The sequence below is a fragment of the Neovison vison genome, chromosome 7 (assembly GCF_020171115.1).
Source record: "Neovison vison isolate M4711 chromosome 7, ASM_NN_V1, whole genome shotgun sequence".
NCBI classification, from domain to species: Eukaryota; Metazoa; Chordata; class Mammalia; order Carnivora; family Mustelidae; genus Neogale; species Neogale vison.
In genome coordinates this window covers 50308762-50322181 of record NC_058097.1, presented here as the reverse complement: position 1 = coordinate 50322181, position 13420 = coordinate 50308762, and the positions used below count along the sequence as shown (strand labels likewise).

Genomic DNA, 13420 nt, shown 5'->3' with positions numbered 1-13420 from the left:
CAGAGACCACAAGTAGGCAGAGAGAGAGAGAGGTGGAAGCAGGCTCCCCACCGAGCAGAGAGCCTGACGGGGGGCTCGATCCTAGGACCCTGGGATCATGACCCCAGCCGAAGGCAGAGGCTTTAACCCACTGAGCCACCCAGGCGCCCCCCCAAGTGATTTCTGAAAGGTGCTGCCTGCAAATTCCGAAAACTGCCACACGGTGGTGGTGTGGGCCTATTTCCCCAGCCAAGATCAGTCTGTCCCTACCCACCTCACGAGTACCTTTTCTTTTTTTTTTTGCGTGGGGGGCAGGGGAGTCCTAGTCCTGATTTATTCACTCTAAGAACCATACTTCCAACACCTAGAAATGAAAAGCCTTGTGACTATTCTCTATTAGCTATGGGGGGAAAAACTTTTCTAATCAGTCTATTTTACATGACTTCCAATAATACAGTTTCAATTTTTTTTCACATCAATTTCAATGTACATTTTCTGAAAGTCTTAAAAAGTTAGTATACATGCTATAAAAATGGTGGCGTCTACACACATTTTTACATTAACGGTAAAATTCAGAGCTTTTTTGTAATCGTGAAGAACCAGTCTCTTTCTTTAAAAAAAAAAAATATTGGGGCACCTGGGTGGCCCAGTCGGTTAAGTGTCAGCCTTAGGCTCAGGGTCCTGAGATCAAGTCCTGGTCCTCCCCCCATCCCCATCATGCATGTTTTCTCTCGCTCTCTCTCTTTCTAAAAAAATTTATTTAAAAAATTTTAAATTAAAAAAAATTTTTTTTGGCTGGGTACAGTATACTTTATTGATGGTACATGACAAAGTAGGGCTCCCCAAGCCCCTCCCCTTCTCCATGGAGTCTGGGATGGAAACAGTGGAGGTTGGGAGATTCTCAGTGTTTTGGGGGATAAGTTGGGGCAGGGATTCCCCAGCAGCTGAGGGCCTCTCTCTTCCTTTTGCTCTGGCTGGGGCTGGTGGTCCAGGGAGCTCTTACTCCTTGGAAGCCATGTGGACCATAAGGTCTACCACCCGGTTGCTATAGCCAAATTCATTGTCATACCAAGAAATGAGCTTGACAAAGTGGTCATTGAGAGCAATGCCAACCTCGGCATCGAAGGTAGAAGAGTGGGTGTCAGTGTTAAAGTTGCAGGAGACAACCTGGTCCTCAGGGTACCCCAGGATGCCCTTGAGGGGGCCCTCTGATTCCTGCTTCACCACCTTCTTGATGTCATCATATTTGGCAGCTTTCTCCAGGTGGCAGTTCAGATCCACGACAGACATGTTGGAGGTGGGGACATGGAAGGCCATGCCGGTGAGCTTCCCATTCAGCTCAAGGATGACCTTGCCTACAGCCCTGGCCACACCAATGGAAGCAGGGATGATGTTCTGGGCAGCCCCTCAGCCATCACGCCACAGCTTCCCAGAGGGGCTGTCCACAGTCTTCTGGGTGGCAGTGATGGCATGGACGGTGGTCATGAGTCCCTCCATGATGCCGAAGTTGTCATGGATGATCTTGGCCAGATGAGCCAAGCAGTTGGTGGTACAGAAGCCATTGCTGACAATCTTGAGGGAGTTGTCATACTTCTCATGGTTCACACACATCACAAACATGGGGGCGTCAGCAGAAGGAGTGGAGATGATGACCCTCTTGGCCCCGCCCTTCAAGTGAGCCCCAGCCTTCTCCATGGTGAAGACCCTAGTGGACTCCACAACATACTCAGCACCAGCATTGCCCCATTTGATGCTGGCGGGATCTCGCTCCTGGAAGATGGAGATGGACTTCCCATTGATGACAAGCTTCCCGTTCTCAGCCTTGACTGTGCCGCGGAACTTACCATGGGTAGAATCATACTGGAACATATAGACTATGTAGTTGAGATCAATGAAAGGGTCGTTGATGGCGACAATATCCACTTTGCCAGTCCATTCACTCTCAACCTTCACCATCGTGTCTCCAGCAGGCGGCTGGCACTGCACCTGAAGATGAGGCTGTCTGTTGAACAGGGAAGAGCAGAGAGCCCAATTTAAAAATTTTTTAAAATTTATTTATTTGTTTATTTAATTGAGAGAGAGCTCAAGAGAGTAGGCATGGGGGAAGAGCCGAGGGAGAGAGATAACTCTCACAACCCCTGAGATCATGACCTGAGCCAAAAGCTTAACGGACTGAGCCATGCAGGCTCCTCTTGAAATACCAGTCTCTTAATTTGACATAATTTACTATAATCCAACAGGCATTATTTTTTAAGATTTTATTTATTTGACAGAGAGAGACACAGTGAGAGAGGGAGCACAAGAAGGGGGAGTAGGAGAGGGAGAAGCCTACTTCCTATGGAGCAAGGAGCCGGATGAGGGGCTAGATCCCAGGACCCTGGGTAGATGCTTAAGGACTGAGCCACCCAGGAGGCCCCCAACAGGCATTTTTTTTAAAAAGGCTTATTTATTCATTTTAGACAGAGAGAGCTTAGGTAAACAGGGGGAGGAGCATAAGGAAAGAGAAGAAGCAGGCTCCCCACTGAACTCAGAGCCCCAGATCAAGCAGGGCTCGATTCCATACTCTGAGACCATGACCTGAGCTGAAATCAAGAGTCAGACGCTTAACTAACGGAGGCACCCAGGCACCCTGGCATTTTGTGTTTTTTAGTATTTTTATTTTTAAGTCATCTCTACATCCAAAGTGGGGCTCGAACTCCCAACCAGGAGACCAAGAGTCACATGCTCTTCCGACTGAGTTAGTCAGGCACCTGCTGGCAAGCATTTGTTAAGCACCTGGCCCAAAGAAGTAGTTAAAAAAAATTTTTTTTTGCTTTTAATTTTTTTTTTAAAGATTTTATTTATTTATTTGACAGAGAGAAATCACAAGTAGGCAGAGAGGCAGGCAGAGAGAGAGAGAGGGAAGCAGGCTCCCTGCTGAAGGCAGCGGCTTAACCCACTGAGCCACCCAGGCGCCCCTTTTTGCTTTTAATTTTTAAACTGCACCTTTCAGGGTCTTTCTGGCCTCCCCTTCTAAAAGAAAAAGAGTAAACGCTTCATCTTCAGTGGACCCCTGCCCAATGTAGCTTTTTTGGGACTCCATATTCAGGATAACACAATCCCACCAGAAAACTCAGGATTTGACTTGGTAAAGGATTACAGATATTTTCACGTCACTGTTTTAAATAGTAGCCTAGCAATCCTGTAAGAGAGGGATTACGATCCACACTTCACTGAGGGTGGAAACTGAGGAGTAAGGATAGGGGAGGGAATGGCCCCGGTGTGCTGGGCAGGGGTGGGGGGGCGGATTTGAACCTCGGTGTTGAAGTTTCAGACACCTTGGCCTCAGGCCAGACACAGGCTTTCATTCAAATCGCCTATTACTTTTGGTCATGTTCCATTGGCCAGAATCCAGTCACGTGGTTGCACCGTCTGCGAGAATATGCTGGGAAATGTAGTCCGCTGGGGTCACCCAGGTTAAGGGAACGGTTTTCTGAGCTCTGAGCCAATGTTGGACACATCTGACCTGCAAGGCCTCCTGATCCCACAGCCTTCAGGTATGATCTTGTCTCGCACCTCCCCCCATCCCCATCTCACTCTGCTGCTTCCAACCTGGCCTTTTTAAAAATATTTGACCACAATTTGACCCTGCTTTCTTTTAATATTTGACCACAATTTTGGAAAAATTGTGTTGCACGTGACAGTGCTGCCTGAGCCCTCCTGTGTCAGACTGCTCTGTCGCTTTCAAATGTACAATAATTCTATCTTTTGAAATAAGATCTGGCTGTGTGTCTCTTGTGTGTCTATGTTGAAGTGGGTATCACTTTATTACACATTAGCTTCTCTTTATACAGCTTTTGTGTTGCAGTTGGTGAAGCAAGTGGTATTTTGGTATGGGGACATAGTTCAGCTATATTATCTTCGGGTTCCCCTTCACAATAGTAAAGGTAGGGGCGCTAGGGTGGCTCAGTGGGTTAAGCATCCCAGTCTTGGTTTCAGCTTAGGTCTGATGTCAGGATCATGGGATCCACCCTCACACTAGGCTCTAAGCTCAGTGGCCATGGGCTTGAGTTTCTCTCTCCCTCTGCCCCTATCCCAGCTCCGTCTCTCTCTCTTTCTCAAATAAATAAATAGATAAATAAATCTTTAAAAGAAGAATAGAAAGGCAGAATTACACATTGCAAAGTATCTGTGAGAAAAAGAAATAGAATTGGCCACCAAAGAAGTACAAATTAAAACAACAATGAAGGGACACCTGGGTGGCTCAGTTGGTTGGACGACTGCCTTCGGCTCAGGTCATGATCCCGGGAGTCCCAAGATCGAGTCCCGCATCAGGCTCCCAGCTCCATGGGGAGTCTGCTTCGCTCTCTGACCTTCTCCTCGCTCATGCTCTCTCTCACTGTCTCTCTTTCAAATAAATAAATAAAATCTTAAAAAAAAACAACAACAATGAAATATCACAACAGTGAAATATCACCTACTGGAATGGCTATAGTCAAAAAGATATAAAAACAAGTACTGGTAGGGGCGCCTGGGTGGCTCAGTCCATTAAGAGTCTGCTTTCCGCTCAGGTCTTGGTCCCGGGGTCCTATGATTGAGTTCCACATCAGGGTCCTTGCTTAGTTAGCAGGGAGCTTGCTTCTCTCTCTCCTGCTCTCTCTGCTTGTGTTCTCTTGCTCTCTCTCTCTCTCTCTGTCCAATAAATAAATCAAATCTTTAAAAAAAAATTCCAGCTTCTTAAAGGAATGGATATATGTTCCATATAGATCTGATCATCATCAAGGAAAGACTTCAGGACAGTTTCCTTCTACCTAATCAAGTACTGTGGATTTTCTTTAAAAGCTATTATTTTTATCATTTTGGCATGAGAAGGCTATACTTTTTTTTTTTTTAGTACTTTTTTATCAGCTGTTGGGTCCATGGTCAAAGGAGCAAGACTGATACAAAGTGAAGGTCAAGCAAAGCTTTATTTCATGCCAAGCATCGAGAATCAAACTGACTGGCCAGGGTCGTCTCTTGCAAAGAGGTGACCCCTCCCAGGCTCACAGACTAACTTTTATAGAGCAAACGCCATGTGGTCTAGCCTAGCCACACATAGGTGGCCAATTGAGTTACAATTCACCCTAGAGTAGCTATTTGAACTAGCCTATCACTCTGGTCAGAATTGGCCTCCAAAAGGCAGGGCTCACATTCTTGGGTGGTTAGGGAGATGTTTTCCTGATTGGATGTCTCCACCTGGCTTGACTCATCCTTGTATTCTGGGCTCTGTTACCTCCCCCTGACCTGACATGTCCTGGTATATGGGCTCTGTTATCAGGGGCTGGTCAGTCATATTTTACTGGTTTCCCAGATTTGTTTCTAAGTAAGTTCCGGGGGGGGGGGGGGCAGGGTCAATCTAAGTTTACTGCATAAACAACAAAATGGCTTGCTCTGGCTAAGTAGGCCCTTACATCAACAATTTATTTTTTAAATATATTTTTCCTGGGTCTAGGTTTGTAAATCAGTTTATTTAAAATCAATAACCAAAGCGCCTCTAAAACCAAGAAACTTGTTAACAATCAGAAAAAGACAAACATGCCTGAAGTCAAACGTGTGCAAAAAAGGAGCTAAAGGTCGGGAGATTTACGCCCAGTGTACCCTTGGCCCGGAGCCCAGAGAAGCACAGGGATGAGTTAAAGCCGCCCAGCTTCTAGACCGAAGATTAGGGACTGGCCACGCTCCCCCGGCCGCAGGGCGCCCCATGGAACTGCTCCGGAACTCTTCTGCCAGACCTCAGTGGAGCTACCACTGACGGTAAACTTCCGGTGAGCGCACAATTTCCATGCGGGGCAGCCGATTTGGCTAGTCCTAAGCGGGCCGGAAGTCCGTCACTCCTGGCTACCCGCCCCTTTCCTAAAGTGACGCACGGCGGGGTTGCCGGAAGAAGTGGCGAAGTTACTTTTGAGGGGATCCGAGAAGCGGCGGCGTGCCAAAGGATACAGAGAAGGAGAAGCAGAGGAAGGGGACAGAGGCAGGTGCACTAGAGTGTGGGGGAGACGCGGGAGGCTCCCCGGGCCCGGGGCTTCCCGGCGTTCCCTGCGCCGCTCCGCTCAGCCCCCTTTCTCTCCTTTCCCCCGCTCCCTTCTGTAGCTCGCGCTGTCTCCGGTTGTTTCCAGGGCAACGGGAATAGGAGACCCCGCGAGAGGCCGCCCACAAGACCCTCGCGCGCAGCCATGAGCCCCGCCCCCCACTGGAGTTCGGAGAGGGGCGGGACCTGGAGCGAGGTGTGGGGGCGGAGCGTGATGGGAGGAGGTGGGGGCGGGGCATAATGGGAGATGGGGCGGGACCTGTAAGGAGGGGTACCGGCTAGGCGGGGCAAAGGGGGTGGGCGGAGCATTATGGGTAGAGTGAGGGTGGGACCTGGAAGGGTTGGGCGGGACCTAGGGGGAAAAGATGGGGGCGGAGCATGGGGAGCGGGTGGGGTCAGAGTGAAGTTGGGGGTGCTTCTTCCGCAGAGGTGGGGAGTAAGAGTAGGTAAGATAAAACTTGGTGAGGTGGAGGAAGTGAGGGTGGAGCACGATTGAGGCCGTACCTGGAAAGGGGGAGTGGGCGGGGTCTGGGGTGGGTGGGGCCTAGGGGAGGGGCGGAGTCTAGTGAGAGCCCATCTTGAGACCCTGAACGGACTTGGACCAGTAGGGGGTGGGCTCTGTCAGAACCGGAGAGGCTTTATAGGCTGGCAGGGATTAGGGGTGCGTTCTGCATGCAGTAAGGGAGGAGTCTGGAAGGATGGGAAGAAAGAAGTGCCCCATCAAGATGGGGGGGACTGGCCTCACCTGACCCTCCCTGGCCCCACAAGTCCTCCTGTTACCTGCAGGTTGCTCCGTGACTCCACCATGTCCACTCCCACCACCAGTTCTCTGGACACTCCCTTGCCTGGTGAGTGACCTCTTTCCAAGCCCAGTCCCCACTCCCGTTGCACACTAGTCAGGAGAAACTCACTGTGCTTCCCTCTCCCAGGAAATGGCCCGTCTCAACCCAGCGCCCCCTCTTCTTCACCAGCTATAAAGGAGGAGGGTCCTGAACTGTGGCCTGCGGGTCCAGACCCTGATGTCCCGGGCAGTGATTGGGCCCGCTCAGCCTGCAGCGTGGGTGAGATAGGGCTCAGGGGCAGTGGCTGGGAGTTGATGGGGGATTCGGGAAGGGATCTAGGAAGGGAGAAAGATCAGAGATGAGGATGGGAGGCTCCCAATTTCTAACTGATTTTTTTCTTCCATACCTATTTGCCACTTCTTTTTTGTCCTGTGAGTGTATTTTTTTCCTACTTGATACCTCTTATTGTCTTCTGTTCTTTGGGGTTCACTGACACACACACCTTTTCTTCTGAATTGCTGTCTCCCTGGATCATTCTCTGTGCTCTGGCTCTTTGTTTCTTCTCTCTTGTGGGGGTGACTCTGGCTGCTGTTTCTGTGGGGCTCTGTCTCTCATGGCTTCCATCCACCTCACCCCAGTCGTTCCAGACCCTACAGAGGAGCCGGAGCGCAAGCGAAAGAAGGGCCCAGCTCCGAAGATGCTGGGCCACGAGCTGTGCCGCGTGTGCGGGGACAAAGCCTCCGGCTTCCACTACAACGTGCTCAGCTGCGAAGGCTGCAAGGGCTTCTTCCGACGCAGTGTGGTCCGAGGCGGGGCCCGGCGCTATGCCTGCCGGGGCGGCGGGACCTGCCAGATGGACGCCTTCATGCGGCGCAAGTGCCAGCAGTGCCGGCTGCGCAAATGCAAGGAGGCCGGGATGAGGGAGCAGTGTGAGTGTCGGGGCGGGGGAGCGGGCCCTCTGGCCCTTCTGGCCCCTGCCCAGCCCTGGGGGCCTCCACTGAGGCCTGTATCTCCTGAATAGGCGTCCTCTCAGAAGAACAGATCCGGAAGAAGAAGATTCGGAAGCAGCAGCAGCAGCAGCAGCAGCAACAGTCCCCTGTAGGGCCGGTGGGTGGCAGCAGCTCAACCTCTGGGCCTGGGGCCTCCCCTGGAGGGTCTGACGGAGGTGGCCAAGGCTCCGGGGAAGGCGAGGGTGTTCAGTTGACCGCTGCTCAGGAACTCATGATCCAGCAACTGGTGGCCGCTCAACTGCAGTGTAACAAACGCTCCTTCTCTGACCAGCCCAAAGTCACGGTACTGCCCGCCCGCCCTGCAGCCTTGAGGGGTGATGAGTCCGGTGGGGTAAAGCCAGCAGGGCTGAGGCCCAGCGCATGGGGAGGGATCAAGGCTCCAGAGGGCAGGGCCTTGGAGAAGAGGGTCCCCTAGGGCACAGTCTTTGCCTCAAGGTGTCCCCACGGGCTTGGGCTCAAGGGAGGAGGCCTGTTAGTGATCCTGGCCCCTGTGTCCCCAGCCCTGGCCCCTGGGTGCAGACCCCCAGTCCCGCGATGCCCGCCAGCAGCGTTTTGCCCACTTCACGGAGTTAGCCATCATCTCAGTCCAGGAGATTGTGGATTTCGCCAAACAGGTGCCTGGCTTCCTGCAACTGGGCCGTGAGGACCAGATCGCCCTCCTGAAGGCATCTACCATTGAGGTATTGGGCAGCCTGCCCATCCTCTACAAGGCCCTTTATTCCTGCCCACAGGGAATCCCAGGACGGCTGTTGGGAGCAAAGTGATGAGCCAGATTCCTCTAGTTGTTACCGTTGTGAGGAGGATACCTTGTAGGGGGATGCAAAAATACTAAACAGATCATCAGAGCCTCCCAGGGGCCAAGGAGGAAAAGGGAATGGGTTGAGGCTGAGAAAAATTGAGGATTGGGCTAGAATGCTGCACTTTAGAGAATGTGGTGCTGGTAAGGCTGTTCGGGAGAGTTGACTTTCTTTTTTTTTTTTTTTTTTTTTTTTAAGATTTCATTCATTTATTTGACACAGAGAGAGAAATCACAAGTAGGCAGAGAGACAGCCAGAGAGAAAGGGGGAAGCAGGCTCCCCACCTAGCAGAGAGCCCGATGCAGGGCTCGATCCCAGGATCCTGAGATCATGATCCTGGGATCATGACATGAGCCGAAGGCAGAGGCTTAATCCACTGAGCCACCCAGGTGCCCCAGAGTTGACATTTAAACCAAAACAACTGTAACAAATAAGGTTTGAGTTCCTAGCCTAGACCAGGCTCCATTCCAAGTGATGGGTATGTGACAGTGAACAAAATAGGTAGTGCCTGTCCTCATGCCTCGTAACCATCTGGGGAGGGTATCCTAAGTGGAGGAAGGGTGTTGTGGGCACCAAACCTGGTGGGGAGAGAGCCTGAGTGACTGACACGCTGACTGCAGCAGGCTGGAGTGGCTGAAGGGACAGGCAGAGGCAGAGGGGTGAAGGATGATTCTGGCAAGAGTAGGTCCCCCCACAGGCCGAGAGAGCAGAGACCAGTGACTAAAGGGTCATAGGGACTCCAGGAGCCCCTTCCCCTGCCTATTCCTCTCCCTGTTGCCCCCAGATCATGCTGCTAGAGACAGCCAGACGCTACAACCATGAGACGGAGTGCATCACTTTCCTAAAGGACTTCACCTATAGCAAGGATGACTTCCACCGTGCAGGTACGGCAGAGAGTGGGATGGGAGGGTGCAGGGCTGGTGCCCCTGCAGGACCCCTATTGGACCCTTACTGGTAGGAGATCCCAGGCCACCTCATTCTTGTCTGAGCCTCCATTCCTTTATTTCCAAAGCTGGGTGAGCCAGCCTCGTTGAGATAAGGGTATATGTTCTGAGTGTGATGTCCGTGCACTGGGATGCCGTGTGAATGAGGCAGAGGAGTCTGCTGTCACATAGGGCATTTCAGTAGGAATTAAGAGAAGAAGAGAAGACACTCCCTCCTCCCAAAATCTGGTGTCACTGTAGGGAGGCTGGAGCTCAGTCCATTGTGAAGTATGCAACCTACCCAACTGTACAGGGCAGTCCTGGTCCCTCCCCTCTGAGAGCACTTCTCTGGGGATGACTTAGGCAGTGGGCTTCTGGAGGAAGTGCAGTTGAACTGAGACCTGAGGGGTGAGATACATCGCTTAGGAAAAGGGAGTTGGGGAGTAGCATTGCCCGCCAGGGAACCCCACATACAAAAAAGCTGTGTTTCTTCAGTCTCAGCTTTGTAAGTCCAGCTCTCTCCCATCGTTTTTTCCTGGGGTACTTGTCTGTACTCCCACACTGTGTTCCTAACCCCATCTTCTTCCCTTCTAAGCCCTGGCCATCTCAGAGTATGAGTGTGATGGGGGAGCACTGGGTGGGGAGAATGTTTCTGGTAGGGGGCTGAGCATGTACAAAGGCTCTGAGGTGAGGGAAGAGCTGGAACTACAGGGAGGCCAAGGCATCTGGAGCACAGGGAGATGGGGCTGGAGAGAAATTTGGGGTCCTGCCACTTCTCTCCATGCTCTGCCACTGTCCAACATGTCTCCTGGAACATTCCCGGGTCCCCTCACTGGGTTGTCCGAATATGTCTGTTCACACAGTGGTCAGAAAGGTCCTGTTCATACCAAGTCAGCTCATGTCTATTCTCTGCTCAGTACCCTGCATGGCTCCTGTCTCGCTGGGAGACAAGCCAGAGTCCTTGCTATGGCCCACAGGCCCTGCAGGGCCTCTCCATGCTCATCTCCCATTACTCACCCTCCTCCCACCAGACTGGCTTCCTCCCTCTTGTTTGCACCCACCAGCTGTGCTCCCACTTCGGGGAATCTGTAGCTGCTGGTTCCTCAGTCAGCATTTTTGTGACCAGCTCATCCTGGCTCATGTGGGAGCTTTGTAGTTTCAACGTCGAAAGTCTCGAGGCCTAGAAGGCTGCCCGGACCTGGGCAGAGCAGACAGGTGGCACCCACCTGGGACACTCTCACATCCTCATGACTTGTCGCTTTCCCTCCTGCGGGTTGTTGCTCAAAGGTCCCCCTATAGTAAGGCCTTCCTACAGCATCACTATGCAGTGGCCACCTTGTCTACGATGTTGATTTGGTTCTCGATGCCCCCATTACCCTTCTGTGCGTTAACCTTGGTCCACCAGCACCCATCCCTCTGACAGGCTGGATGGTGACAGTTTGCTTACGTGAATGCCTGTCGTCTGTCCCCACACCCCACAAGTGCAAGTACCACAGGAGGGGAGGCTTTGTCTTGGAAACAGCTCTACCCCGGGACCTGGCACATAGTGGTGCTTGATGAAGCTTGATGACTGAATGAATGGAATGAGCTCAGGCTTTACTCTAAGCCATGGGAGCCACCGCAGGCTAAGGTGGTGTGACCTAGGTTTAAAATCCAGGTACAGGGAAGGTAGGATGCGGTAGTAGGAAATACTGAGTAAATGTTCACTCTTCTTACTTGTTCATTTATTCAGGCATGGTTAGGGCACACTTACCATGTGCCAGGCGCTCATCTGGGCAGCAGGGACCCAGGTGAACAGACGTGACCAGAACACTAGAATTACTGCTGTTTACCTCACCCTGCTGACTGAGCAGTGTTAGGGCCTGGGCGTGGGGCCAGTTTGGGGCTGGAGGAGCTTATCGGGCCAGGCCTCCTGCCCTCACAGGCCTGCAGGTGGAGTTCATCAACCCCATCTTTGAGTTCTCACGGGCCATGCGGCGGCTGGGCCTGGATGACGCTGAGTACGCCCTCCTCATCGCCATCAACATCTTCTCCGCTGACCGGCCCAACGTACAGGAGCCAAGCCGCGTCGAGGCCCTGCAGCAACCCTATGTTGAGGCACTGCTCTCCTACACGCGCATCAAGAGGCCACAGGTACACAGCTCCCAGAGCTCCCCATAGCCCAGCCCCTCCCAAGGCCCTGGCAGGGGCAGGAAGTCCACACCCACGTGGAGTCAGCCTGGGGCTGAGGTCTTGCTTCCTCTTTTGAGCTCCGGCTCCCCTGGCAGCCCTTGGAGCTCCAGCTGATGTCCTCTCCGCAGAGTCTGTCCTCAGGCCTTGGGTCCCTGGCCCAAGAAGCCAGGCCTGGTGTAGGCATAGGGGTTGGGGGGGGTGGTCCCCGCACTGCTGTCCTGGCTCACCCCGGGGAGGGAGGTCCTCTTGGTGGTCCAGGCGGGCTGACCAGAGCCTCGAAGGGCAGGAGCCTGGCCAGCGCCCACCTTCCTCCTGTCCCCCTGTAGGACCAGCTGCGCTTTCCACGGATGCTGATGAAGCTCGTGAGCCTGCGCACTCTGAGTTCTGTGCACTCAGAGCAGGTTTTTGCCCTGCGACTCCAAGACAAGAAGCTGCCGCCTCTGCTGTCTGAGATCTGGGACGTCCATGAGTGAGGGGCCCGGCCTTCCTGCCCCACAGCCCTGTACCTTCCAACGAATGGACATTGTTACCCCTTCTTCCTCCTGGAGTGGGAAGGGGCCAGGCCTGGGGGCCCACCTTGTGGCCTAGAGCATAAGTCCTGGCCCCACCAGCCCTCAGCCCTCACGTGAGCCCCAGAGAGGCTCCAGGAGGCTCCCTCCCTACCCACTGAGTCTTCCTGGGAGGGCTGGATGGGTCATAGATCCCAACCTCTGACTCTCCTAGCACTACCAGCTGCCCTCCCCACCCAGCTTACACCTCAAGCTCACTGCGCAGTGCACCTTGAGCAGAGGGATTGGGGGGCCTGTGGCTCTCCCCTACCTGCTGAGAAACCACAGGCCCCCCCCCTCTGTTCCATTTATTTAATAAAAACTAAAAAAAGACAAAAACAGAAAAATAAAGTATGAATAGAAATCTGCCCTGAGCCAGAGTGATTCCAGGGTATATACTGGGGATGGGCTGTTAGGGTCTTCATTGACTCCAGACCCCTGAACCTTGTGCCGCTTGCTAGGCTGATGGAAGGTTCAGGTTGATGTGACTGGGCTCTGCAGGGGGGGTTGATTGCAGGAGAGGCTGACAGACTTGGTATCCTCTCCCTGTACAAGGTGAGTTGGAGCCCATTGAAGGACAAAAGAATTTTCAGTGGCTGAAGAGACCCGGGCTTTCACTAGGCAAAAAAAAATACTTGCTGAAGCCACTTGTGGGCGAGGCACTGTGCTGGCCCCTGTGGGGTTGCAGGTGTTATTCATCCCACAAATATAAATGGGGCACTTACTATCTGGCAAACACAATCTTAGGCACTGGACACATGGGAGAACAAGCTAAAATCCTCGGAGGTGGCTACCAGTCAGGGCTGGCAGTGGGGGCACGGAGGGGGCCAGCTAGAGTGTAAGAGCCACAGTGTGTGGCTGTGTGGGCACCTAGAGGTAGAAGGTAGGCAAGTCTTCACAGGATATCGCGGCCCAGCGGGGACATAAAGCAAGATGTGGGGGCGGCTTGGCCCCCAAATTGAGGGAAGGGACATGCTGAGTCTGGAAATGGAGAGGCTCTGGTGAGTTCAGTCCGGTCAGGCTGTGGTATATACTCTTAGTTCCTCCTTCCCCTGGGTCAGGCCCTGAGCCGTCCCCGCAGTGAGCTGGGCGGGTAGTCCTGGCTAAGGTTGAAGGGGGTGCCGCTTGGAGGGATGGGCTGGGTACTGAAAGGTGTGTTTTCT

General features: G+C 52.9%; 1 protein-coding gene and 1 pseudogene across 2 annotated transcripts; one reads left to right on the top strand and one right to left on the bottom strand.

Annotated features, from left to right (window-relative positions):
- Positions 1 to 978: 978 nt before the first annotated feature.
- LOC122913869 lies at positions 979 to 2001 on the bottom strand (annotated as a pseudogene).
- A 4089-nt stretch (positions 2002 to 6090) lies between these two features.
- On the top strand, positions 6091 to 12623 carry NR1H2 (nuclear receptor subfamily 1 group H member 2). 2 transcript variants are annotated; one of them, XM_044256809.1, is made up of 9 exons: positions 6091 to 6221; positions 6812 to 6873; positions 6955 to 7086; positions 7455 to 7736; positions 7829 to 8100; positions 8318 to 8497; positions 9399 to 9498; positions 11462 to 11670; positions 12036 to 12623. In XM_044256809.1, exons 2-9 carry the CDS (start codon positions 6831 to 6833, stop codon positions 12180 to 12182), a joined length of 1365 nt encoding a protein of 454 aa, XP_044112744.1. In that variant the 5' UTR covers positions 6091 to 6221; positions 6812 to 6830; the 3' UTR covers positions 12183 to 12623. The 2 variants fall into 2 exon arrangements, with proteins under 2 accessions (XP_044112744.1, XP_044112743.1); XM_044256808.1 differs by having other exon boundaries at positions 7446 to 7736.
- The last annotated feature ends 797 nt before the right edge of the window (positions 12624 to 13420 follow it).